This window comes from Rhea americana, unplaced genomic scaffold, assembly GCF_003343005.1.
Source record: "Rhea americana isolate MKP2758 unplaced genomic scaffold, rheAme1 scaffold_136, whole genome shotgun sequence".
In the NCBI taxonomy this organism is placed as follows: Eukaryota; Metazoa; Chordata; class Aves; order Rheiformes; family Rheidae; genus Rhea; species Rhea americana.
The window spans coordinates 1698849-1724318 of record NW_028185439.1 but is presented as its reverse complement, the minus strand read 5'-3'; the positions used below and the strand labels follow the sequence as shown (position 1 = coordinate 1724318).

Here is a 25470-nt window from a genome sequence, read left to right as displayed (position 1 = left end):
CTTTTGCTCTTTCTCCGTGGAGGTCCTTCCACCAAAAGCTTCCTCTCCCTATCCCTGACAGCAAGCCTCACCTGAGAAGGTGGCTGGCAGAAAGGTGAGGAATACATGCTGTGGGTTGACTAGCTTGGCGTAGCATCGCCACTGCGGGAGAAAGAGCCTGACGGTGTCACACCGGGTCACGTCGTCCTCAGGCAGCTCTGTGTTSCCCAGACTCTGATGAAAGAGCATAGCTAGATAAGCTCACAGCACAGGGCGCAGGACTACCCTGGGGCAGTTAGCAACCACACAGAGGAAGTTCCTCCAAGACTGCCGGCTCATGCAGCACTGAAATCCTCCCATCCACCCCCAACACCACTCTCAGAACAGCCTAGCTCCAGGAAATACCATGCACAGTCTGGGGCTGCTGATCCCAGCCTTGTTGGGGCTGGTTTTGATCTCCGAGCAAAGACTGYCCGTGCTTTCTGAGCTTTCTAGAGCACATCATCAATGCTGCTGAAGCAGGCTAGGCCCACAGCAAGTGCAACTGCCCCCACACCTACAAGGCCCCTGCCTGCTACAGCAGCAAGCTATAGCTCAAACTGCTGTCAAGCATGGGGAGAACACCAGCCGTTCAATCTGCTGTCAACCCTTAGGCAAATCTTCCTGGTCTTCAACARCAGCTGCTTTGTCCTCAGAAGGAGCTGAAGAGAGTGGCAGGCAGCAGCACAGCAGTACCTGCAGAGTACTTGTGGAGCCAGTCATATCCCTGGTGCCATTGCTGCCAGCAAGGTGATAGGATGCAGAAGCATCCTGCTGCTCCAGGGTCCCAGAGGCTTTCAGGGTTTCTTCTGAAAGGAAGCACAGAGAAACTAACCTGAGAAACACCAGCCAGGAAAGTTATCTGAAAGTAAGGCTCCTGAGACATCCCAGCTCCTGGTGACCCTGCTGCCATGCTCCTGGCCCTTACCTCGGATCACGGGGAGCGTGAAGGGTGGCTGATGGCCATCACGGTCCCGCTGCAGAACTTGCTCCATGAAAGCCATGTGATCAGCGTCAACCATGGGGATCTCCCGGTCACTGAGGTCATGCTGCAGGCAGCCATGGAAGAGGTTTAGTAGCATTTCATTGGGCACAAACGAAGAGTCCTTGGTCACCTCCTCATTCTCTGCTCCAAAACAGAACCATGGCAGCTTCAGAGACAGCATCTCCACAGCCACCATCTGCCCAGGCCCCTGAGAGACAGCSCTTTGCAGAGAGGCACTTCCACACAGACAGAAGTTTCCTCCAGCACCTCTGCAAGGCTGATGTGGAGGATGCTGAGGAAGCCACACAGTTCCAGCATCATTTGCTACCCTGTACTGACTCATTCTGCTACTGTAAGTGTTCTGAGGATGTTTGGGGCTAGAGACAAGAAACCATCAACACAGAGCATTGACCTAGGTTTGAGGCTTACAGAAGCAAYTGTTACAAAACTGACATCACCACAGAAAAGACAGCAATATCAATATATCTACACAACCCTGGGGCTACAGAGATGGATATAACAGCACTGAGCTACTGCTAGGGGGTACTGCATCTCCCACGCRCCTGCTTCCCAGGGAGACATGCACAGAGAGCAGGGTGTCCATTCCCATGGAGGGAGGACAGGAGGAAGTAGGTGGTGACTTACCTTTTGTGAGCATTAGGAAGAACATTTCAACCTGCTGGCACCTTGGCAACAGCTTCATAAGATTGAACTGGAATGGGATCTCATGTACCCGGAAACCAGCCCCCATGTCTGGATCTACAACAAGAATCAGGAATATAACATTCCTGTTGGCACTGCAACACACAGCCCTGCCCCTTGGTCTGCCTGCATGCACATGGTACTAACCCTAAACACAGCGCAGGTAGCACATGTGAAGGTACACAGCAACACTGCCCAAACTCCATCTGCTTAGGAGAGCAGAGGGACAAGAAGGATGAATGTGGGTAAGGTCAAAGGCTAGCAGAGAATACAGCAGACTGTGAGCTACCTACAAAGAGGTACCTTGGTGCAAGAGTCTCATAGGCTTATTGCCACCTTCACACAAGAATGGCCTGAGAGCCACGAGGCCCTGCACAGCTTAGGCTGCTTGCTGCAGATCGGGACCCACGGCAGCCAGGGAGCAAAGCACTTTACACTGGTGTTGCAGAAAACACTGCTGGAGAGCAACAAGTGTGCTGGGAGCTGGAGGCAGACTACACTACCAGAGCAGTCAAGTACAAGGACACCCCAGTTCTCAGGAGAGTTCTCCCATCCAGCAGACTTTGCACATCCCTGCAGACATGGCCTGTTCTCTCTCTCTGAGGGAAAGAGTCTCTGTCCTCCATGCTCTGAACTTTCTTGGTCCTCTCCCCCTCCCACAACAGCAGTGATATGATCTGACAAGGCTCCTTCAGGTCCTTTCTTCATCCTTTGGGGCAATTCTGGCTCCCTCAAACTAAGTCAAAACCTGCTGTGCTCCCCAGCATAATGCAAGCAAAATCCAGGATGGGGTAAACTAGTGACAAGAAGTTTAAGTAGCAGCAGCATTGAGGCTAGACATTTGGGAAAAGCTTTAAGGATAAAATTAGTGAGGTACTGGAATAGATTGCCTGTCAATGGTGAAAACCCCCCATAATCCTGGAGTTCTCATTAAACTACGTCAGTCCTTTCAGATAAGAGACACAATCCTGCTATGAAAGAGGAAGATGGACCAAATATTTTGAAGTTCCCTTCACTCTCTCCATGTGCTCACAGAACACTCACAGAGGGGTCAGAGATGAAGAGGACTGCCAAAAGGAAAGAGTGTTGTGAACAACTCATAACAAGATTCAGAGTTTCTAGAGAACAAAGGAATTCTTTCTTCACATTGTTCACAATTTCTGTATTCATCTGCCCAGGTGAGCTCATCTTCCAAAGAGGAATATCTCTTTGGCAAGTAGGTCTGGACATCTGAGATCCAAGTTGAACACAAGGAGTCATAGTGAACATAACGATTTTCCCTGAATCCAAATGCTCCAAAGGCCAGACCTATCCAGTCTGGGCAGAATGCCTCAATGCTTTTTTGGCCTTCCCAGCATGAAGTCATCCCTCTGGCAGTCTATCCTAAATGCTACAAAGTGGCTTAAAGCCATCAAAGTCTAGAATGTCACTGTCAACATACCTGTTCAACCTCCCTGAAGCTTCAGTCATGCTTTGGGACATTCAGGGCTTAGCTGTCTCTTACTCCATCAAATCTGCCTGGGCAGACATGCTGCACTCACCTTCAGTGGCTTTAGTGTCAGAAGAAGGGCAGACCCACTCCTTGTTCTGGCACAACTGGCTGATGTACTCGAAGGTCAGCATGGTAGCAATGCACGCAAGGTCCCGTGGATAGAGCTGGAATAACAGTCACGGTTTAGCTGTAACCAGCAGAGTTATTATCCCCAAATGCAGCAGAAAGGCAAGGAGAGGAAAGGCCCACAACCCCCTTCCCTGCCTCCCTTACTCTCACTCATTGCTTCCTCCCTCTCTCCTAGCTCTCTACYTCCGTCCACCTTGTTCAGCAGGTGTGTTGGCAGTACTGCCTGCAGTCCCACCCAGGGACATCCCCGCCTTCACTGGAATGACTCTGGACTACGTAGTTTACCATTTCCCACCTATGCACCCAGAAGAACACTGCACTCCAAAAGCAACTTCCAGCCAGCTGCCCAGTTACTCATTTGSAAATCTCAGCCTCCTATGTTTCTAGCACTCTCATCTTTTTGGGATCTCAGTAATTCACCTGCAGTGCTGAAGTCAACCTGCAGCAAGCCCTTCCTCCTCCATGAAAGAGCCCACACCCCTACCCCTGTAGAGACTCACCGCTTTAGGTATTTTCTGGTAGGACAAGCCATGGAGGTGCTTCCAGTTTTCAGCAGTGCTATGGACATGGCCACTCTGTGGCTCCACCCAGCACTCAGTGACCAGATTCAGTTCTGTGTCCACCTCAATGGCCTCCACYTCTGTATCATTGTCATCATCTGTGGAAAAGCTGAAAGAGGCATAGGATGAATCCTACAAAATGTCACAGAGCCAGCAGTCTACCGTAGCGCACCTTGGAGCTGAGAGAGCAGTGCACAAATTCCAGGCTTGCTTGCATAGCCCCAGCTGACAAACAGTCCATGACAGCTGTTGTCCCCTCCCTGTGCTTAGCAGAGCTTCCTGGAGGCCTGACACCACAGCCATTCACTGGTGATGGTGGCTAAATGCCAGGGCACTCCCCCCTCCCCATGCTACCTGAAGAGGTTAAGCCTGGAGCTGTGTCCGCCACTGCCAGCTCTTCCCAGGAGTCAGGCCATGGACTCACCTGTCCTTGGTGGAGGTTGAATGTGGGGGAAATAGGATGTACTGAACAACACAGGTGTGCTTCTCTCTGCCACCACTGCCCTCACTCGAGTTGTCAATCTGGAAGGGAGACATGCCATGGCCTGGCCTGCAGCAACAGCCCACTCCTACTCAGTGCCCCATTACATAACATAGCTCCATCCCCCAATGCCACTGCTGGTGCAGAGGAGAGGGAGCTTGCACCTATCCCAAGAGTTCCTCCTGCATAGCCTGTCATCACCAGCAAAGCAGCTCCCTAACAGTAGATGAAAACAGGAAAAGCCTGGACCCACAACCTGCTTTTCAGGGGAGCAGGCATTGACATAACTCASGAGCACATGCTAGGAGCTGCTGGGAATCTCACCAGAGGGTGAATCCACCTCAGAAGAGGCAACAAAGGACCCTCTCCACACTCCTGCCTCTAGGCTCACCTGTATCGGCAGCTCCAGTACCATGTTGATAATTCCCTCCCCGCTAGATGCAAARTGGAAACCCTCTGATAGACGGACTCTGGCAACAAAGAGAAGCAGTCAGAGTTGGAGGACTTCTCCACCAGTATTGCAAACCTTAAATACACAAATAAGTGTACCTTTCACCACAAAAATGCCACCATTCCCAAGACAGGGAGGTACACACACGGAATGGGGAGACATAGGACAGCCTGTGTGAACATCAGCACACCCCATGCACAAGAACACCTCCTGCCTTTTTGTTTTTCTTCCAGGACTCTTCTTGTCCTCAACTGCAGCAGCAGAACACTGCTGCAGGGTAAAGCACCGGCCAAAATAGCTTTAGAAAGTGTGTACAGGATCTCTGMACTCCTCTACAAGCCTTCAATAGGTTTCCATAGTAAGGCTTTGGATTTACCCCACTTTCTCTGCACCCTCAGGACTGGCTGGAGAAAGTAACCCTGCTCAGGTATACAACTTACTCCGTGAGCGTGGAGAGGAGCTGGGCTACAGCTGTGATGGGCACAGTCGGTGCCAGCCCCGACTGGACGCTCCAGATCCAGCGCTGGTGATAGAAGTAGCGGGACAGTGAGGCCAAGGTGGAAGAGGCAGTACGATTGGCCACCATAGTGAGTGGGCCTGACACAGGGGGATGCTCCAGGTTGAGAATGAAGGGAGCACGATAATCAGAAGGCAGCTTCTCATACCTAGGAGGTAAAGTACTATGGCTTAGTGAGGTGGAAAGGATATGCCCTGCTCAGGACTGGAGCTGTCTGGATTCACAGCCTGCTTGCTGGGCCTCGAACAGAGCCCTCCAGCAGCAGAACACGGCTAGCCCAGCACAGGATCAGTTCCCCCTTTAGAAACTAGTGACTAAGTTTTGTTATGCATCATAGTTATCAAGAGCAACAAACTTTGGCTGCAAGTCACAGCCCTCCCAGGGTATGGCCACCATTGCTAGCATGCCCAAACCCACTCCAACAAGCACAGGCCTCCCAGCATTCCCATCCTGTAACCGACACCATCATCCACAAACCCCTCCTCCCTCCCAGTCCTAGGGCAAAAAGGAATAGGTTTGTTTTGCAGAAGGCTGTGCTGACCATCCTGCTCTGTGTTACTACCTGATGAGTAGCTTTTCCAAGGGCTTGTGCAGCACTACAAGGCAGGGCCTATCTGAGAAAGCTGACTGAGCTCCAGCCACAGGTGGAGATTTGGAGGGAGAACTACTGCCAAACATTTTCCTCTTTGCTTTTGGAGTTGCCTCTTTGCTCTGGACCCTGTGGGGAAAGCGGAGCTGCAAGATTCGGTCCCGTAACTCTTCCACTATCTGTCATGGCAGAAGCAAAAGATAAGTATGACCACCTTTGTCTTGAGACATGAGCTACTCAAAATAAGCTTCCAGGACTAGTGTGTGACAAAAAGGACTAGTACACACCTCAGATATACAGCTGACCAAAAGTTAAAGGTCATTTTACTTCTGAGCCGCTAGCAAAACCAAGATCAAAATGCCACAAAGCTCTCATGTCCACATTTTAACRAGAAAACATTTTAAAAAGACAAAGAAAGATTAAAAAAGCCAAAGATGAATTAAAGGCTGCAGAAAGTGCCTTCCATAGCTAGCAAAAAAACCAAATCTGCTACACTACAGCTCCTCCAAAGGAGCAGTCTAAAGTACCCATCCTCATTCCTCCTCTCCTTCATCTTCTCAATAGCTTACAGTAAATACGAACTAGTACATGCAAGACAGAACCAGACTGTTTCCACAGCTGATGTGTTCCCACACTATCTTGTTCGTGTCAAACCTCTACAGTAAGAGACTTCAAGACCAARATGCTTTCAAAACAACTTCCTAATTACTCTTTTTAGCTTTTAACAATCCCRAATATCCTTCTACCCTCACCAAGATCTGATCTCCACAGTGCCCCCCTCTTCTTTATTTTTTTTTAATTTCCAGGGTTCATTTCGCTTTCATGACCTTTGCTCAACACCTTTTAATTCTATTGTTGCTGTAGGCAAACAGGAAGACAGCAGCTTTCTATCTCCCTCCTCAATACCAGTTATTTCAGTAACTTTCCCCATCATCATCATCCCTTTTCCAAGGAAAGGGCTATCTCCAAATCCAAACAGTAAGCACAGGTCTTTTCTGTACTGCCACCTCCATGGTTTCATACCGATAATACTAAATCACTGAYTTCCTAAATCCAATTGCACTATTTTACAATTATCAGCACTGGATTCCCCACAAAACCCATGGGTTTTCTCTACTCTTACAACCTAAATAACTTTTGCCAGTTGCAGATTTTTCCAGTTCACTATCTTCTGCTTTTCCAGAYGAGTTTCTTATCCTTTAACTAGTAAAAAGACTGTGAAAACCACACCTTCTGCTCTAATGAGAATAAAGCATTCCCTCAATTCTCTTACCTTGCTTGCAAGACAGTTTCTATTTATGACACCCATTCCTACTCAAATTTTATAGTTGCCTTCTACATAGAAGAGACTTGTAAAAGGCCTTCTAAGTCAGATTGTACCAGGTGCTATCTTTCCCTTAAATATTTGGGAATCTTAACCACTAAACGTAAAAAAAAAAACCCCAAACTCTCTCTTATAGAAAGCAGGCTGAGTCCCACTGCCATCCTCCACCCTGGGTAGCTACTCAGTCCTCTAGCAGCAAAAAAATAGATTGTGTATGATACAATTCATGATCTACAACTCCTGGAGTGATRATCCAGAGCTCATCCAGAGCTGCAGGGTGCCTGTGTTGCATGTTTCCCATAAAGGGAGGTGTTAACTTGCACCTGCCAGRGGGAACTCCTTTGCAAAACCTGTCACTTGCTGTGCCCAGACTACATGCTGGCTCAGGAACCAGTGCCAACACCTGGATCCCCTAAAGATCCTCCAGACTGCCAAAGCACACAAGCTTATCTGGAGTCATTCTCTCAAAAGAGATGGTCCTCCCTACATTTGTCAGCTTTTCTCCAGACCAATAGAATGATAAAGCTGAGCAAGAGAAACTGAAAATTTCTTTTGTGAAGGCAAAAGACCAAGGTTTAATCACAAACTTCCTGTTTATAGCAAAATATTCATCAATATTAATAACAGGACATCTTCTTCACACTTACCCTTTTACCTAAGGGCACTTAGACTTGCCTCAACMATTAGAGCTGGAGAAACAGTCAATATAGTAATCTCACCTCCTGAATCTGACTGGGGCAGCCCATTTCTTTTGATGCAGATGGRATTTCAAAAGCCTATCCAGCAGACATGCTCTTTAAACATTTCCCAGGTATCATGGGATACTGCTCATGCAGGGCACTGTTTGCATTTTAACTCTAACTTCTCCTTGTCCTAATGATACAATATACTAACGCCGTTCACCACCTACTGAAACAGACAGTTTGGGGAACATGTAGTATCCACTGTAAGAGGCTTTTACAGACAAGTCAGACAAATACCTGCTCTTCCTGACTGGCAATATTGATTGTGCTGTGGTCGCAAGGATAGACTAGATAACCTTAAGAGTCATTTCAAGCCCCACAGTTCTATTAAGCAGTGGCAAAGACATTCATTTGATTAGCTATTCTACTGATCTTCAGGTCTCTGGGTATGGATTTTTCAAAGACTTAACAGAGAAAGTTTTGTCCAAACTGCCTCTTCCTGTTACAAAAAAAATCCCACCTCAATATAGTAGTTAGTTTTTAAATGACATCTGGCCACAGTATTGCCTGTAGACTTACCCACCACTTCCATTTCTTGAGCTACTAGCTCTGCTCCCACTCAAAAGTTCTACATCCCCTCCCACCTCAGGAAGTGGTCAGCAAGCTCTCACCTTGTTCCTGGCCTGTGCAGGTGTGCCAATGGGGAAGCCCAGCCGGAGAACCATGCAGGGAGCTTTGGAGATGATCCGCACCACATAAAATGACGAAGGAGTAGGATCCTCAGAGCTAGGGATGAGGGATTAAGCATGGAATGAACTACAGAGACAGGGCTGAAACAGAACAGATCTTGCTGCTCTACAGTGTCACACGAAGCAGAAGCCTGCTCCTTAGAGCTCAACAGCCAGCATAATTTCACAACAACATAAGAAACAACCAGCTAGCTTCTCTTTCTCTCTGGGATGTGCCTGGTACACATTAGCAGCAATTCAGTATACACAAGGTTCCATATCTGCTTGTCCTGCTCTTGTTATCTCTGCTAGACATCTGCTTTTGACCCATCTCAGCATACTRGGCTAACTGGACATTTGGCCTAGCCATATGCCCAATTCCCCACACAAGACTACCTCAGAGCCACTCACCTGTGTATCAGCTTGACATASGAATAGCCTTCCACTAGCACGAAGCTGCTCCAGTCCCGCAGCAAGGAGGTGAGCGCTGAGTGAGAGATACGGCACTGGATGGTGCTGTAGCGGCCATTGTTGCCCGGCGTGTGCAGGTGCTTGGGGACAGGCCTGCAGAGTGTGGCAGCAAGTCATTAAACCCCATCTCCCCAAGCTTACAGGGACTTTGCCACATCTTCTGTCCTGTACATCAGCCTTCTGCTTCCTCCACAGTAGCTCCTATCTAAGCATCTCCTCTGCCTATCAGTGAGGGTCACACTACTTGCAAGCACAGGGATCTTGCTCTCCAGTTTGCAGAGAGTTGCTTTGTATGGTTTCCATCTCCCTCCATACAATATACGGCTACTATTCACATAGCTCTGCAGCTAGGACCAGCTTCTAGAAAAGTAGTGCTTTGGAAAAGACGTTTTCCAGCAGCAAACAAAAACCTATGAGATAACACCAACAGGAAGGTTCATATTCTCTGCAGTCAGKGAATCCAACCCCAAAAGAGACTTGAAAAATAAGAGACTTGACACAGGTAGTGTTAGCCTGCCTCTTGACACTGAGGATTTCCCAATCCGCCATCTCTCTCAGATAAATGAGTCTTCACCATCCATCAGGTCCAGCTACAGAGCCCTTCCCTTGGCCATAGGCACCCACAATACTTAAACTAAACTTCTGCAACCCTGACCCTGGACTGAATTGGGATACAGTTTCCACAGTGTTTGGATGGACAAACTGATACCTTGATTTCCCAAAAGTGGCCTACATTGTACATGGAAGCTCAACCCTACTAGTTACATACGTGTCATGCTCCAAAAGGAGAACAATGCGATGCATGTGCAGCCACCTCTGCCAGAAGTTAGCATCCATGGAAAGAATAGGCTTCCAGTAGGAGGCAAATTGGGAATGGCTTGAGTCAGACCCACTGTGCTGCAGCGACAGCACCTGAAAAAGTGAGAGGGTAGACAGGAAGGCAATACTCAGGAAGAAATCAGTCCCATATAGAAAAAGCAGGAGTTTCTCTAGGGGTGAATTGTGCAGGCCTAGAAAGCTAGCTGCATTCCTTTCAGCAAAAAAAATGAATTTGTTCACACTGAAACAGCCAGCACAATAACCAAAATAAACTAGGTTCCTAAAATGTCAAGTTAATCAGAAAATTAACTACTTACCATCAAAGAAATTATGGAAAAGATGGTACACAATGGTGTACTTCGTGACTGAGAGGAAGATACATGGCTTGCGTTAGCTGAGCAATTAAACACTGAGATAATGCATCTGAGAGCGCATACATAAACAGCATACCACTGGCATTGAGCAACTCTAATGTGCTTACATGGTAACACTACAATTCCACCAASTATAGTACTGAATGCAGAAATATATGCAGAAATAATAACTACATGCAGAAATAAATGGGTGATTAGCCATAAGATGGGATACTCCAGATATACTGTGGATATATATCCATACACAGTGTTACATTTACTATGTAAACTTAAAGGAGTAAAGGACTCAAAGGATAAAATTTAAGGGATAGTTCCTGGGAAATGCTTTCTGTCCCTCATCACCCTCCCCTATGATATCTGTTAAGTCATTTTCTTCTGCTGATGTCAAGGATGCTGCCATCAGGGAACAGACAACACACTAGCACTTCTGCTCACTGAGTTTCAAGGAGTCCAGATTTTGCAGTGAAAACTGTTAGTTCATATTTCGTTTTGTTTCAGCTATGCCAACAGTAAATCTCTCTCTTATACTTTTCACATGAGTGCTCAGATGCTATTAAAGAATATTCATTTAGCAGCTCCTATCTCCACTTGATGTTGYTGAGATACACAACCAATGCACAAGGCTGCCAGCAGCAACACCTCACAGGTGATGTATCCACTGAAAAAGCATGGCAGAAAAAAGCATGTCAGCCTCCCCAGTGTCACCTATCACACTACAACACGAGAAGGCTTCATGGTGTGCTTAGGAGACTGCTGTGGGGCTTAGAGCAGGAGCTGCAGCAAACAATACTGCTAGGSTGGTATCTCACAGGGAATACAACATTGGACAGTATATTCACAGAAACCACACTGCACCTGAACTTTGTTACTGAGCAGTATAGGGAGCAAGAGATGAAGACTACAAGTTACAGAACACTTTGATTGCCTGCTGGGACTCAGCATGCTCCAGCACAGTACGGAACGGGCAGGAGGAACACCCCATCACAGATGACAGGAGACAGTGATAGGACATACCGGAGTGGTGGAGCCTGGCGGGATGTAGAAGAGAGGCACRCCATTCTTGGTGCTTTCAGGAATGGTGAAGTGTTCTGGGACAGTGTCAAAAGACTGCAGGTGAACCAGCATCTGATCTGTCTGGTTGATGCTGAAAAACAAGAGGCAGTTAGCCACAACAGCCTGCACCTTTCTCCTCACTGTCCCACCCAGCCCAATGCCTACACACACAGCATGCTCCCCATGCACGGGGAGCCCCTCCATACCRACACAGCTTTCTAGGACAAAGCCAAAATTCAATGCCTGACTGCAAAGAGCATGTTAAAGGGAGTTCAAGTGTAACAAGCTAACATGCTAGCTGGACGATCAGAGTCGGGAAAGGAGTGCCAGGAAAGGGATCTGCAGAGTAACAAAGAATAATGATAACCTTAACCAGAAAAGCTGGTTAAGTCAGCCCAGAAACCCCAGGAGACATGAGACAGGCAACAACTGTCCCTCTTAATGCAACTGGGCAGCCCAGCTACTGCCAATGAGCCTCTTGCACTGCCAGCCTTCACAGAAAGSCAGCACTGCAAGAACAGAACACCTATACGAGAAGGCAGGTTGAGAGTTAAGAGTTTGCATCACAGGCTCAGGACTCAGGCCTTATTCATGTGGCAATTTACAGACTAGAACACAGGCCACTTCAAGTCTTTTCCTTGGCTAAAACGCAGGCCTGTCTATCTCTTCCTCACAGTACATTCCTTTGGGACCTTGGGTTGAGATGGCCAACTGCACAGCTCATACCCCAATATGCCAAGAAAGGGATTTCTTTGTTCCCTCGGACTATGGGAACTGCTGGGATGGTCTGGCTCACCTTTGCAAAGTGTTCCAGAAGCGCCGGATGACTGTAGTACGGTAGAGACTGGTGATGGGCTTCCTCATGGTGCAACTGATGTCATGCAAGATGTCATAGCTGCCCTCCATCGTCACTTCCACCCATGTGCTGCGTTTCAGAGGGTCCAAGGGCCAGGGTGTCACAGCTAAGTATTCTATCCGCATGTTATGCTTCCAAAGCAGCACTAGTTTTACCTCCAGCTGAGACCCGCCTGCATCCAAGCAGAGGAATAAGATCAAGTGCCTGTTTTGCATACATCTGAGCTTCTTCTCTGACCAGAGACTCCTGAGTCTCAGCAGTGAGACTAGTTGATCATTTTAAGGAGAACAAAGAAATGCAACAGCTGTCTGCTCTAGCTGAAGTYATTCTCCCTCCTCTCCAACAGAGGGAGGCTTTGCTTGCACAGTAGCATTTGGGGAACATCTTTTAAAAGTACATGCAGTATCTGTACTGCAGAAGACAACTGAAACTTGGAGATGCTGACATTTGCAATGCGCTCAGTTCTTCACAGCCTCAGTCTTGCTTTCAAAAAACCTTTGTTGCTTTGCACAAACGAGCAGGGCCTTTAAGCTATAAAGCTTTCTTGTGCCTACTCTGCACTGCTATCTATCCCATTGCAGAAACATGGATATTTGGATGTGATGGGCCCAGATCACAAAGAAACTGGAAGACACAGACTAATACKTGAATTAAACTCCATGTTCTCCCTGTCAGGAGAGCACTTGATGCAATCTTGAACTTGAAGCATGAAAGCTTCTTACCATGCTTTATCATCTTCTCCTCTGGTGCTCCTGAAGTTAAGAATTTATCCATTCTTCAAAACGTACACCTTTATCTCTTTCTTTAAACTTGCCATTTTGCTTCTAGCAAGGCTAATGGAAACATCTGACTGCAAATCTCACTGAGCCGGAAGAGCAGAAAACTGTCACAGTTCTGCTGACTGAGCCTGTATATTYGTACCAAAACAACCCAGTGAAACACATGACTTTCTATAAGAGTGCCACGCTGCTATTTCAACTGCTCAATCATCTATTTTGATGTCTAGCCTGCTCTATAGTTTGCCAGACTTGCAGCATTTGTGAGATGAGTGATTGGATGTGCTGGAACGGTCCAAACAGGTCATCAGCCTGGGTCCTATGTTTCCTGCAGAGTTGCATTTCCTGCTGTCACAGGCCCATCATGCCATCCCCTTCATAGGCTGATTACACTCTATTTTAGGGCAAATTTGCTTTTTGCTTCCACAGTTCTACTGTGAGGCTGCCTCAGAGTGTCCCTCCCCCATCAACGTTTAGGAGAAAATGTCCAGAGTACATGCCCAATTAATGCTTATTTGTTCTCTTCCTGAAATTGCTTTTACTCTAATAAACTTCATTTCCACAGAACTGACAAAGAGTGGACACCAGGGGGAGAAATTMTCTTCAAATTCAGCTTTCACTGTGCAGGTTAAACCACGCCACAGTCATCCGTCCAGGACAGGCTATCTATTCCCCTCATCAGCCTCAGTCCTTTCTGTACCCCAGGAATTCACATTTCCTGAACAATGGTCAAAGGTATACGCTATAATTTCACTAAGGTCTTACTAGGGGCTTATTTAAGGCCACTAATACTTTCCACAATGGGTTCTCTGCACTACTATAAATGCATTTGCCAGGGTTGTGCCATCTGTTGTTTCCAAATGAAGACTGTCTTAGTTCAGAGGGACTATAAAAGAACTTGTAGATTCATTGTCTTTGCATTTCAGATCGTCAAACTGCATCTCATTTCTATCGTTCTAGTGCTCATCCATTGCTTTCTGCACAGTATTTTGGTTCCCATAACAAAGCCTCCCTACTTCATCAACAACAAACATGATAAGTAAATTCCTACATTTTTTTTGCCCAGATCATTAATGAAAATATTTCCTACTCCCACCTGCGTTTCCATTAGTCATCCTGGCTTTGCTCCTGCCATCCAACACAAGCAAAACACAAAACATAGGCAAAACATTTGCTTAGTTTGAGGCCATACCTAGATTCATCTTTAGCCTGTTCTTACAGAAAAGTATTTCTGGTTCCTGACTTTATAGCTAATAAAAGCTTTTGCTGCTTTGATTTGTGTCATGAGGTCCAGCTCTGATTTTTAGAAATCTCACTTTATCTTCCCAAGTCATAAMCTTCAGGGCAGCCATTCTCAATGGCGAGTTGTGCCCAACCACTTTAGGTAGTGGACTTATTCATGAAGGAGGATAAGGTCCAAAAAAACGTCCTCAGGGCTCTCTTCATCTCCTCAGCACACAGCAGTAAAAAATGGTCAGGGAGATTTTTTTTGTTGTTGTTCATTTTGTTACAGACAACAATCCTCTGACAGCATCCCAGGAAGAAACTCCATCACATCCAACAGATTCTTAGAGCTTCTCTCTCTTCCCAATAACTCCCAATTTCCCCCCTTTCATAAGAACTTTGCATTCCCAATTATAGTAGGCTTTTAGACAGCTAAATATCTGAAATCAAATAGTAAGGGGGAAGTAGAGCAGTAATAAACACCACACACAACCTCGGGGCACCTCTGAGCACAAAGCTAGCTATTTATTCTGTTCCGCCCTTGGCAAAGTGAAGCAGAACAGTGACTGTCAAAGTCCACAACAGCACTCTCCCCACTTAATTCAYAGCCACTTAGCTCCTTAAGTTTTGGCAAAGCTTCTGGCTAATTAGCTGTTCTCTGTTACACACTTCTCTACAGAGAGGCCCAGAGAGCCCTGAGTAGCCAAGTGTGCTTTTCTTTGCAGAGACAGTGCTGGATGTCTAAATGTCCTGGTGTTTTATAAATTCTACTTTAAAGTATCAGTTCAACCAATTTTTCTGATCACAGTCAGCACTTCCTCAGGGCCATTTAGTCTTTCCAAAGTGTAAGTCACATTATCAGCTACTATTCTGAAGGCTGGCATAGAAATACAAATGCTATTTTTGATAGCTCAGATGCTTCATTTTTAAATTCCTTCCAAAAAAACCTATGAAAAYACAAAGAAACTATTTCTGGCTCAAGGAGTCTCTGAGCTGCAAACAGCTGAACAGTGCTCAAGGGGAGGAAAAAAGGAAAGAAGAAAATATGTATTGAGGGTAAACATGTATGTTTACCTGTTCTTACTCCTCCCCAYGCATCTGCCATTAGTTACTTGGCACAGATGGTAACAGTAAAGAATTACTGTTCTCTGTTCTTGTAAGATCAGAACCCCAACTGTGTTCTATGAGTAAAAGAAGGCAGTAGAACATWTGGGGAAAAGCACACTAGCAGGGCAAATATACAGCAATATTTCACATGCATCCTTCCAGGATCCAGGAATTTGCTACTTGAGGACATCCTGAGCCAGATGTCGTAGCTATATCTTTGGGCAAAAAGGCATTTAACGAACCTTTCCTCCCACTGTCACCAATTTATCTATTGCTTTTGGAATGATACACACTTGTGCTTTCCTCCAGCTTTTCTGCATGGAACTTCACAATCATCAAAAGCAGTTCAACACTGTTGCCAGATTACAGAAAGGCTCTTTCTCCACTGCCCTCCAAGTTGTAAGTGAACCGGTCCATAGAAGGATAAAAGGCATAATGAACACAGCTTGTACAGGAGCTGACTTGTTAGAATAGACATTGCTAGACGAGGAGGGTGCCATGGACCTAATTTGCCTGAATTTAAGCAAAGTATTTCATGTTGCACTTACAGGAGATCTGTGAAAGCGGTCTGCAGGCATTACTAGAAGAGCTGTCTCAATGGGAAATCTTAGCAGATTCTTACTTTTAATATAATTATCCCGAAACAAAAAATTCATAGTATTCCTGGAAGATCAGCTTCAGAAACTATCCCACTCAACATGATCATCAGCAACCTTTGGACAAACACTAGATTAAGATCCATTCAGTGTTTGTAAAGAGCATCAAGTCAGGAGGAATTGCAGTCATAGTGAGTCAACTGCATACACTGGAGCAGTAGATTGAGACTAATTTAAGAGTACTCTTGTGTGAAAAATGCACATTTAGAGATTAACTAAAACAAACAAGCAAAAGCTAAAACAAACAAGCAAAAGCAAAAACAGAAAAAATCCAACAAAAAACAAGGACTCATCAGCTGGAAGAAAAGGTGCATGAAAGATGCAGGGATTTTTCAGTTAACAGTGTAATGCAATCATAGAGAAAAAGCTCATGTGATTCTTGGTCTATCAGATATGGTATTTTACTTCAGAAGCAGGGAACTATTAGCATTACTGAACAAGGCACTGATAAGATGACATTTACAGCACTCTTATCAACTATTTTCAAGAAATATGAGCCCAAACCATGAAAAGTAAGTAACTAGGAAAAGAAAAAAAAAGGTGCTATTAAGATAAATGAAGAGAACAGAAAGTCTACCCTTATAAAAGAGGACAAAAACATTGGTTTGCTTAACCAAGCAAAAGGAAGGTTACAAGGAGAAAGGTTTTCTTCCTAAATATATTTGTACACTGCCAGAGAAGGAAGATACAAACTGAATTAAAAATAATAAAGTCAAACATGCTCTAATTTGGTCTGAATGAGTTCAGAATGCAAACTAGAGAAAGAACAATGATGTTATGAGACAATCTTCCAAGGAGAGCAGTGGTGCAAGATACTTAAGTAGTTCTAAGGTAGATCCCAGTAAATTCATAGAAAACATCATGGCATTCATAGAAAACATATGGCAAGTTTGAAATGACCCTGGAGTTGTAACAGACTTTGATTTTCTGTTATAAAATCTGTTCTATGTACTAATATTGCCAAAGGATAGTAAGAACCCTGGATTATCGCATGTTGCACAGATTTATACAATGTTTAATGAATCACATCCTCCAGGGTTTCTGATCGTCATTGCAGCAGTCAGTTATAATTTCTTCCTTTGCCTGCAACTCGTTACTGGTATTTGGATTTTCTAATCTTCCCTTCATTTAAAGCACTAGTCACAGGTGGAGATGGTAATTTCTACTGTAACCCACTCCTTGGGATATTCAAACCCCTTGGGGGCTCTGGCTAATGGCTGGTTCTCACWCTCTGAGTGCCATAACAATCTCCATCAAGTTCTAGAGAACAGGACTAGTGGATGTTTTTATGTTCCTCTAGTATTGGTCAAGGTTCTGGGCATTTTCACCTAGCAACGTTCTTAATTCTCCCAATTTCTCCCCCTGCAATGTTGTAGTTCAGAGATTTTTTCTTTYGTACTAAAGGCCTCAACTTTACGTTAAAATTTTGGAGTGTGTTCTGGCATAGGAATAGAAAAAGGATGAAATAAGGAGAAATGAAGAGGAAAGCCCAGAAAAAGGCAAAAACTGAAGGTCTGTCCCTAGTTTCCCTGCAACTATGAGGACTCATTCCCAAGATGCAGAGGATCACACTTTGTCTGTCTGTCCCCAACCCACGCGTATATGGCCACAGAGGATCAGCCCAGCAAGTGCATAACTGTACGACTGTACCGGGCAGTCTTGTGCCAGGCAACTGCTGATAGAAAACAACCTTAACCACAGTTTGTGGAAAACAGCTCCTTCCTCCATCAGCCAGCCACTCTGCTGAGATGGCAGAGCGCTCTGCTCTGCGCGGCTGGGAACAGTCCTATCCAAGCACCCAGCCCCCACTACAGTCCAGTCACCTTTTGTGATGTTGACCTCACGGATGCTGTAGCCCTCGCGCAGCCGCACTGAGACAATGCTCACGAGGTCAGCGTGCACCTCCTTCTCCGTGTGCTTCTTCCTTCTCATAGCCAGAGCGGGGTTGCTGCTTGCAGACACCAGGTGCTCATTGAACAGTCTGTGCTGCGACACTGCAAACCAACAACAGACGAGGTTCACGAGGGAGCATCTCCCCCACTTCTCATCCTACAGCTATGGCTCTCCCAAGGTGCTTTACAACGGCTGCCTAACCCCTACCGGCCTGAAGAACAGTACATCCTTCAGGCACTACTTATACCCCTTGTTGCTGATTCTGCAACACAGCAAACAGATCTGCTACCGTGGCCAAGGGGCCTGGGAGAAAAAACAGGGTGGAGTGCGAGACCCGGATTACTATGGGATGGCCTTTACAACAAGGCATGCAGAGTTTTACATTTAATCTAGACAGACAGAAACTGTACAGCTGTTGCAATAGTCACTGCAAGCTTTTGGGCTTTACTCCWTTCCCTGGGAAACCTGAAGTTCCCAAGTGCTTTTAAAAGGTGTCAGGATGTGGAAGCCTTTAGCCTAAACCATTAATATCTCATCTTTGAATGCTGCAACATTTCCAACTCCCAAGCCAACTCTCTTCAAACTTTTCACTGTATGTGGTTTCTGCTGCCAAGTTACAGAAAGCACAGATGGCATCAGAAATTCACCAAAGCATGAAAGAGTGCTTCCAGGTTTTACTTGTAACTAGTCTCCCTTGGCATACTCTCAGCCACTAACATGCATAAAATAAGAACAACCAAGAGAGGCATTCTGGCTGGTTCTCAAGGGCCTACTTTTTCTATCCAAATTGCTATTTGCAAGCTTGATCAGGACAAACTCTCCAAAATGTCCTTATCCATGAGGTAGCCAATGCAGAGAAAAGGCTGGAATACAAACTCTCACCCCTCTACAATCCCACACAGCAGCCCTAATTGCAGTTTGCTGAGTGAAGCCCAAAGAAAAGGGAGTGGTGCAGAATGCGACATTAGTTTTCCGCAAAATCCTGAACCCAGGAATCACGAGGGAAGTCACAGGTTAGGCTGCAGGGCCCAGTAGTGCTCATAGCCTTCACGAGGCATGGAGCTGTGGGGTCCTGTATACTGACCACTCCTCAGGACTTCTCACACAGGCACAAGCACACAACACTGCGGCACTCTTGTCAAACCACACATGCTGCTGCCTTTTTCTTGTCTCCATAATACTCACAACGGCCCAGAGGGGACAAAGGGAAATATCAGCATAACCCAGCCTGTGGGGGTCACCCCAAAGAGAAGTGTGGCAAGACATCCATCTGCTGGAAGGAGGACATGCACACTCCTCACCGCAGTAGTATTCTGGATTCAGGGACTCCCCAGTACGCAGAAAAGAGTACAGCAGAAATGCCTTGTGATACACATTCAGATCGAGGCTTAGGGGATCCAGCTCAGGGCACGTGGAGAGGTAAGCACCAAAAGTGGCCATGGCGATGAATTTCATCAGTTCCACATTGGGAACGTGGCCAAAGCTGCAATCATACGAGTAGACACCGCCTACCTGGAAGACAGATAAAGAAGAGACCTGTGCAAACACTGCAATGCTGAGAACATGTGAGAAAACGGGTACAGTCAGAGACCTCTGACAGGGACAGAAGTCCCCTCTCTACCTCTGGAGGTGACCACTATTGAGAGCAACTTGTCTCCCTGCCTCTGGCAGGCAGTAACCCCTCCACTCCCCACATGTACAGACATACCTGTACAAAAGAGCAGGCCACAGTGCCACTGCGAAGCTGGTTGAGTAGAGTTTCACAGACAGCCACATCAGGGACACTGGTCACACCATCTGTAATTATTATTATACCTGCAAAGACAGCAGCATCTTAGAGCATCTTTCACCTCAGCCAGCTGCCACTCTGCTGGTGTGCCCACTTGGGCTGTGCAGATGACATTCAGGCACAAGCAGAAAGCAAAACTGGCTGGCTCGGACTGACACTAGCAGCACCCAAGGCATTCTGGAGCTGGTAAACTTGCCGACTCGGTGCAGCAAAGCACTTAGCCTGGGCACAGCTCTGCACACCCTGCCCTGCCCTGAGCAGCAGTTGCAGCTGTGCCTCCCTGCAAACTCCCCAGCACTGACACATGGCGCTTAGCACAGTGCTGTTCTCCTCCTCACTCCTACACAGAGCACAGAGGAAAAGTTGTTGTTGAGATTTCACCCTAACCGAAGGATCCATGCACCAGTTCCTATAAAACTCATCTAAGCCTACAACAAGAGGCTTCCACAAACAGCTGGGCTTTTCCAAACCCAGAGGATGAAGCCAACCTGCACTGGAGTTGGAAGGCAGCAACTGCAGCGCCAGGATACCCTGCCGGACCATGCTGACGAGGCCRACATCAGCAGTGACAACAGACACACTGGGCTTCCTGCCCGATGGCTCCTGTGCATCACCAGGGCTCTCTTGGCTCAGGGGCGACAAGTCCACCTGGCAAAGAAAAAACACATCAGCCACACTTTAGCCTAGCTCTAATTCTTAATTCTCCCAAACAACATTCAGTATAGCATCCCTATAGTCTTGCAGTCCTGGAGCACTTCAGCAAGCTCCACTTTTAGCCTTAATTTCAAGTCACCCTCAAAGGTCCAGTCATCTGGACACCTAAAAACAGTAAGACAGAGCTGCCTTGGGGGTAGAGAAATGGGACAACACACTCAGAGCTTTACTGTAAGCTTATTTCTCACAGTTGGGAAATACAGGACACTTTGTGGTCACTCCAGACCATTTGCAGAGCTTCAGATAAAGCAGTTTCCAACTAAAGATATGCTGAATACCTCCTTTTCCCTTGTCATTTAGTAGAAGCTGCAGATACTCAGCATCTGCTCAGGTAAAACTCAGGAATGCTCAAGAGATTAAGACAACAATGTCTCACTGCAGCAGGGGGAGTAAGAAGCTTCCAAACAAAGGACAAAGTCTAGCGTCTATATATTTAACTCTGCGCAAACAGCATTAGCCATGCAATGCTGATATAAGTAAACGCACGTAGGCTTCTCCTGTGTCTTCTATGAAAAATGTCCCCCAGGCAAAGCATGAAATTTGTATAATTACATATGTGAGGAACCTACTACGTTCATAGGCCCCTCATTTCCAGAAGGCTCTGGCAGTCTCATCCTGTAGTAAGCTATTGCTTCACTTTTACTTCTAATTCAGAGAATGGGTAGGAGACCCTCCCCTGCTAAGCTGGATGATCTGAACAAACTATACTTTGTTCTGTAAAAACAGGAAAAGCCTATGGCTCTGAGCAAAAACCTGACTACGATCACTTTAATTTACTGGATGCCTTAAATTCAAGCATCTGTTGACAATGATACAGTTGATGCAACTTCAAAAGTAAAAAAAGTTTCAGTCCCTGCCTTCCCCTGGGGCCTCTCACATCCACCCTACAGCCTGTGGCAGGATTTGCCAGTCCCTCCAGCCTGGTAGTGCGTCTCTTTCCTCCATTTGCATAGAACCTGTTACAGGGTAATTGAATATATTACAACTACTGCAGCAAGCAGGAATACATATAACACTGCAAAAACACCAGCTGGACACACTGGAAAAAGTATTTCCTTCCTGAAAACCTCCTTCTGTTCCATGACTGACAGACAGTCTTAATATTCAGAAGTATAAATATTTTTCAGCTAGAAGACGAGATTTATATCACTTCAGATATGCAGCTGCCAGAATTCATTGCTAGCCTCTTGTTCGTGTGATTTTGAAATTCTTTTTTTCCTTGAGCCCAAATTCTACAAGCTAATACCACAGGGTAACTAAACAACCTCAACCAGACCAGCAATGCCTGTGACTACCATTCATTTATGTGAGCGCTGCAGTATCACAATCAAATATTTTCATTTGTTTCCAAGATCAGGGGATGATCTTGATGAGAAATCCACAGACAGTCTGAATCCCAGAGCCTTGCTTTAATTTTCATCCAAAGTTGTATTTTTTAGTGCTATCAATAACTTGCTGATATCTATATCCTTGACTAATTAAAACATCTACCACAAATTTTAAGGAGTATTTGAAACTTTGCAGGCTGTTTATTCAGCTTCATGGTCAGTTTTTATGGCAATAAGGAAGCATTTTCATTCAAGATTGTAACAAGGGCCAACAGCATATTCACAGCTATTTATAGATTAATGATACTAGCTTAATCACCTCTCCCAGAGAAAGCAGTCCTAGAAGAAAAGAAATTCTATAACAAAGGAGTCAGGTTGCTTTACTGTATAGTAATTTTGGACAAGGGAAATATTTGTGTCAGTCCTTCTCCTAAATGCTTACTGCTTCAACTTTGTCAGAGTTCATTTCTCATTACTGGATCCCCAAAAGTTCTCTTACAAACTCCTTAGTTGTTCCTTCTCCAGACCTGCATTACGGTTCCTTTGATTTCCATTGCCAGTACACCACAGAGGGGCCTCAGAGCGCAGCTCTCCCGTGAGCCAAAAAACACCAACCACCTCTGCCCTCCTCACCTGTGGTTTGGGTTCATACTGCTGCTGGAGCATCTCTGCCACTTTGTTCTCAAAAGCACATAGCTGTGTGTACACCTGGTGCAGAAAGGCCTCTCGCTTCGTCTCATCCAGCTGACAGCCCTGGAATAGTACCTGGCCCGGGGACACACGTACCAACCATCAAGATGGGGTTTTAGAGTACCACCCCCATAACAGTGCATGGGAACACAATTCTCACTGGGGCATTCAGGCATATCCCTGACAAAGTACAGGTAAAGCACAGGCCTCCTCCCGCTCGGGGCCAGTTGCCTGTGTGCAGCGACATTTCATGGCATCTGCAGCAGACACCTGCAGCACTCTCTGGGAATTTCATTCATGTGTTAGAGCTTTCTACTTCTCTTGCCTTCTTCTAGCAGTGATCAGGAGAAAGCAAAAGTCCTTAACTCTGATCTGATGTTTCTAAGGAAGGCCTGTTTGTTTTAATCTAACTCACCTATAGACTGATCCAATTATTCTTCRGTAAGTGGCTGGAAAAAGGAACAGTTAGTTGAAATAAAGAAAATAAAAGATGTGACTGGATGTTACAGAAGAAGCTAAGTGATTTGACAGAGGGACGCTGTCAACACAGAAACTCCCCAAGCAGACAGGCAGCACGCGTGTGCACTGCGCAGGCTGTCTCTGCCCAGACCCACTGCAATGTGTGGACAAAGCATTTAACAGATGGCAGGGACGCTGCTCGTTATTGACATTCCCACARCCTGAGATGGGCACACAGAAACACAGGAAAAATAAACAGTTATAACAGACATAGGCTTTCTCATGAGAGTTACACGCATACGTGCCTTTTCATCTGAAAAGGGAACACACCATTTTTTTCAGTTATGTCCAGAGATGACAGTTACTGGCCTCACACAAGAAATGGGATTTTAGAACACATCTAAAGAATAACAAAGTACCAGTTTTGCAGTGCTCAATTCAGTGTAAATAGGGGAAACATTGAGGCATGGTGATGTCTGCAGGACAGATGGGCAAGATTACACAAAAATTGTCATTGGCAAACGGAGAAATTCCTGCTTCGCTTACTTTCATAGCACCTAAGAACCGAGCAAGGTGATGGCCATGCTCTTCAAGCACTGTACAGACCATTAAAGCTTGTAGCCTGCACAGGCTTGGGCAGAGGTGGACCAGGGAAGAGAGAGGGAGGGAACAGGTCTAGGTTAACTAGCCTAAAAATGAGTTTACTACCCATTTTCCATGCTATGAAACACACTATCAGAAATAGGAAAATGATGCAAAACTACTGCGAGGTGGAATGGAGCAATAAAAGAAGGATAAACTTCAAAAATACCCCTACTGGCACCACAAACCAGAACCTACTCTCTCAAGTAACTGTGAGATTACTAGGTCTGGGCTGCTCTCTCCTGCAAGGAGAAACATATTCTTACTGGCACAAAAAGAGAGTAAGGTTTGTAGGAAGAGGTAATTATCTTTGAATAAATCACTGCTACACAGCTGGAGCAAGCAGACAAGCTTTTGGGCACACTATCTCTTCTTACATGTTCCAAGTTAATTAGAATAGGCCAGAGAAATTTTTTAAACAGAAATTTGAAAAAAAGGTATTAGCCATAATATAAGGGAAATATTAATTACAACATAATAATAATTACAACCTAACTCTGAGAACACGCCTACGGGCAGCATTCACTGCTGGGCCCTGCTCCCCCATGAGAAACCTCTGCTTCCTGCCCAGAATGTTGCTCATATCGCACTAGGCTGCACGTTTTAATGAAACAAGTCTACGACAATACATTTAACAGAGCCCAGCTAACACATGCCCCCTCTTCCCTTTGTGTTCACACACAACCAGTACAGCAAGCTGCTCACTCACTGAAATGCGCTACGGGAGAGGCTGAATTTTACCTGATGGGACTGCAAGCCAATGATGGAGGAGTACGCCTGGATGGTCACAAAGATCTCTGGCTGGTAAATAATGTCTGAACCAGGGATACGAAAGGGTCTTAACAACCCCACCAAGCATCGGGAAAGAGCATGAAACACTTCATCAAAAATTATCTCTCCTGTTGAGTCATCCTAGAGAAACAGAGAGAGGAAATTTAGCCTTTTCATCTGCCAGAACTTCCAAGCACTTTGATGGTTGCCTCATCACACAGACMTAAGAACAAACATCCTTCGGTAAGAGTAGATGGACTAAAATAACAGCTCTTGGTAAGCAAAGGCCACACATGGAGCAGCCAGAAGAGACACAGAATCTGTCAGCTAGGACATGCCTCACTCCTGGGAAAGCACATCCTCTGCAAAAGCTAAAGCTGACGTAAAGAAGAATAGGCCTTCTCAGCAGAGAAGAAACGAGTCCAGCCTTTCAACACAGAGCAYCCCAAAGAGGCAATTTCTGCACTTACCACAATCCCAGTGGAAGGGCTCAGGTCAAGTTCAATCACAAACCGGTACTGGCGGGCAAGGAAGGTGACCCGCGTTGACGGCACTAGGAGATAGGGCCTAGGCTGGACAGGCTCATCTGGCTGCCACCCATTAGGCAAGATGCTGAGAACATCCAGTTCATTTTCYGACTTTAACTGTGTGAGAAGATTTATGGCAAGTGAGAGAACATCAAGCCAAGCAAGCGCATCAAAGTAAGAATCAGAATAAAGATCAGGATTAAAGTCTTCTGCAGGGCCTGGCTGTTCACGAGGAGTGCAGCGCACCACATCACGATGTGGCAGCAGCCGCCAGCCCAGSGCACCAACTCACCAGCTCTGGCTCAGGCACAGCCCAGATGACCTGGTGGAGTCGGCTGAGGACCCAGGCAAGGCGCACGTTGCGGGAGATGCGATAGTCCTTCTTCATCAGGAGGAAGACGTGCCCCGCTTCCTCCACCTGCAGCGTGCAGGGGCACAGCAAGCCCCCAAGTCACTCCAGAGGCCAGCCAGCCCCCCAGGAGGGGGACGGGGCTGGCCTGCTCCCCAGCACCCCCCGGCAGGCCTTTGCCAGCCTCCCTCGCCCGCCCCACGGCGGGCCTCGGTCCCTCGCCCGCCCCACACCTGCCCCAGCCCCACGCTCCCTCGCGGACCGGACCGGCCGGACCAGGCCCCCCCACCGCTCCTGCCTGGCCCTGCCCCCA

At 46.3% G+C, this 25470-nt stretch overlaps 1 protein-coding gene across 2 annotated transcripts in view; it reads right to left on the bottom strand.

Moving 5' to 3' along the window:
- The window catches only part of SZT2 (SZT2 subunit of KICSTOR complex), a 61606-nt gene extending 36384 nt beyond the window's left edge, over positions 1-25222 (bottom strand). The window contains exons 1-23 of one of the 2 annotated variants that reach the window (XM_085298205.1): positions 25101-25222; positions 24752-24925; positions 24252-24422; positions 22353-22484; positions 20166-20325; positions 19597-19703; positions 19190-19400; positions 17819-17989; positions 12173-12404; positions 11338-11467; positions 9900-10042; positions 9071-9223; positions 8603-8717; positions 5898-6103; positions 5259-5483; positions 4759-4837; positions 4311-4408; positions 3827-3995; positions 3247-3361; positions 1649-1762; positions 947-1147; positions 715-827; positions 72-213 (exon numbers count right to left, since the gene is read on the bottom strand). In XM_085298205.1, the coding sequence (XP_085154331.1) occupies positions 72-213; positions 715-827; positions 947-1147; positions 1649-1762; positions 3247-3361; positions 3827-3995; positions 4311-4408; positions 4759-4837; positions 5259-5483; positions 5898-6103; positions 8603-8717; positions 9071-9223; positions 9900-10042; positions 11338-11467; positions 12173-12404; positions 17819-17989; positions 19190-19400; positions 19597-19703; positions 20166-20325; positions 22353-22484; positions 24252-24422; positions 24752-24925; positions 25101-25196 (3457 nt within the window). In that variant the 5' untranslated portion in view covers positions 25197-25222. The remainder of the gene's footprint in view (positions 1-71; positions 214-714; positions 828-946; positions 1148-1648; positions 1763-3246; positions 3362-3826; positions 3996-4310; positions 4409-4758; positions 4838-5258; positions 5484-5897; positions 6104-8602; positions 8718-9070; positions 9224-9899; positions 10043-11337; positions 11468-12172; positions 12405-17818; positions 17990-19189; positions 19401-19596; positions 19704-20165; positions 20326-22352; positions 22485-24251; positions 24423-24751; positions 24926-25100) is intronic. The other variant, XM_085298206.1, reaches the window with a different exon arrangement.
- Between the last annotated feature and the right edge of the window lie 248 nt (positions 25223-25470).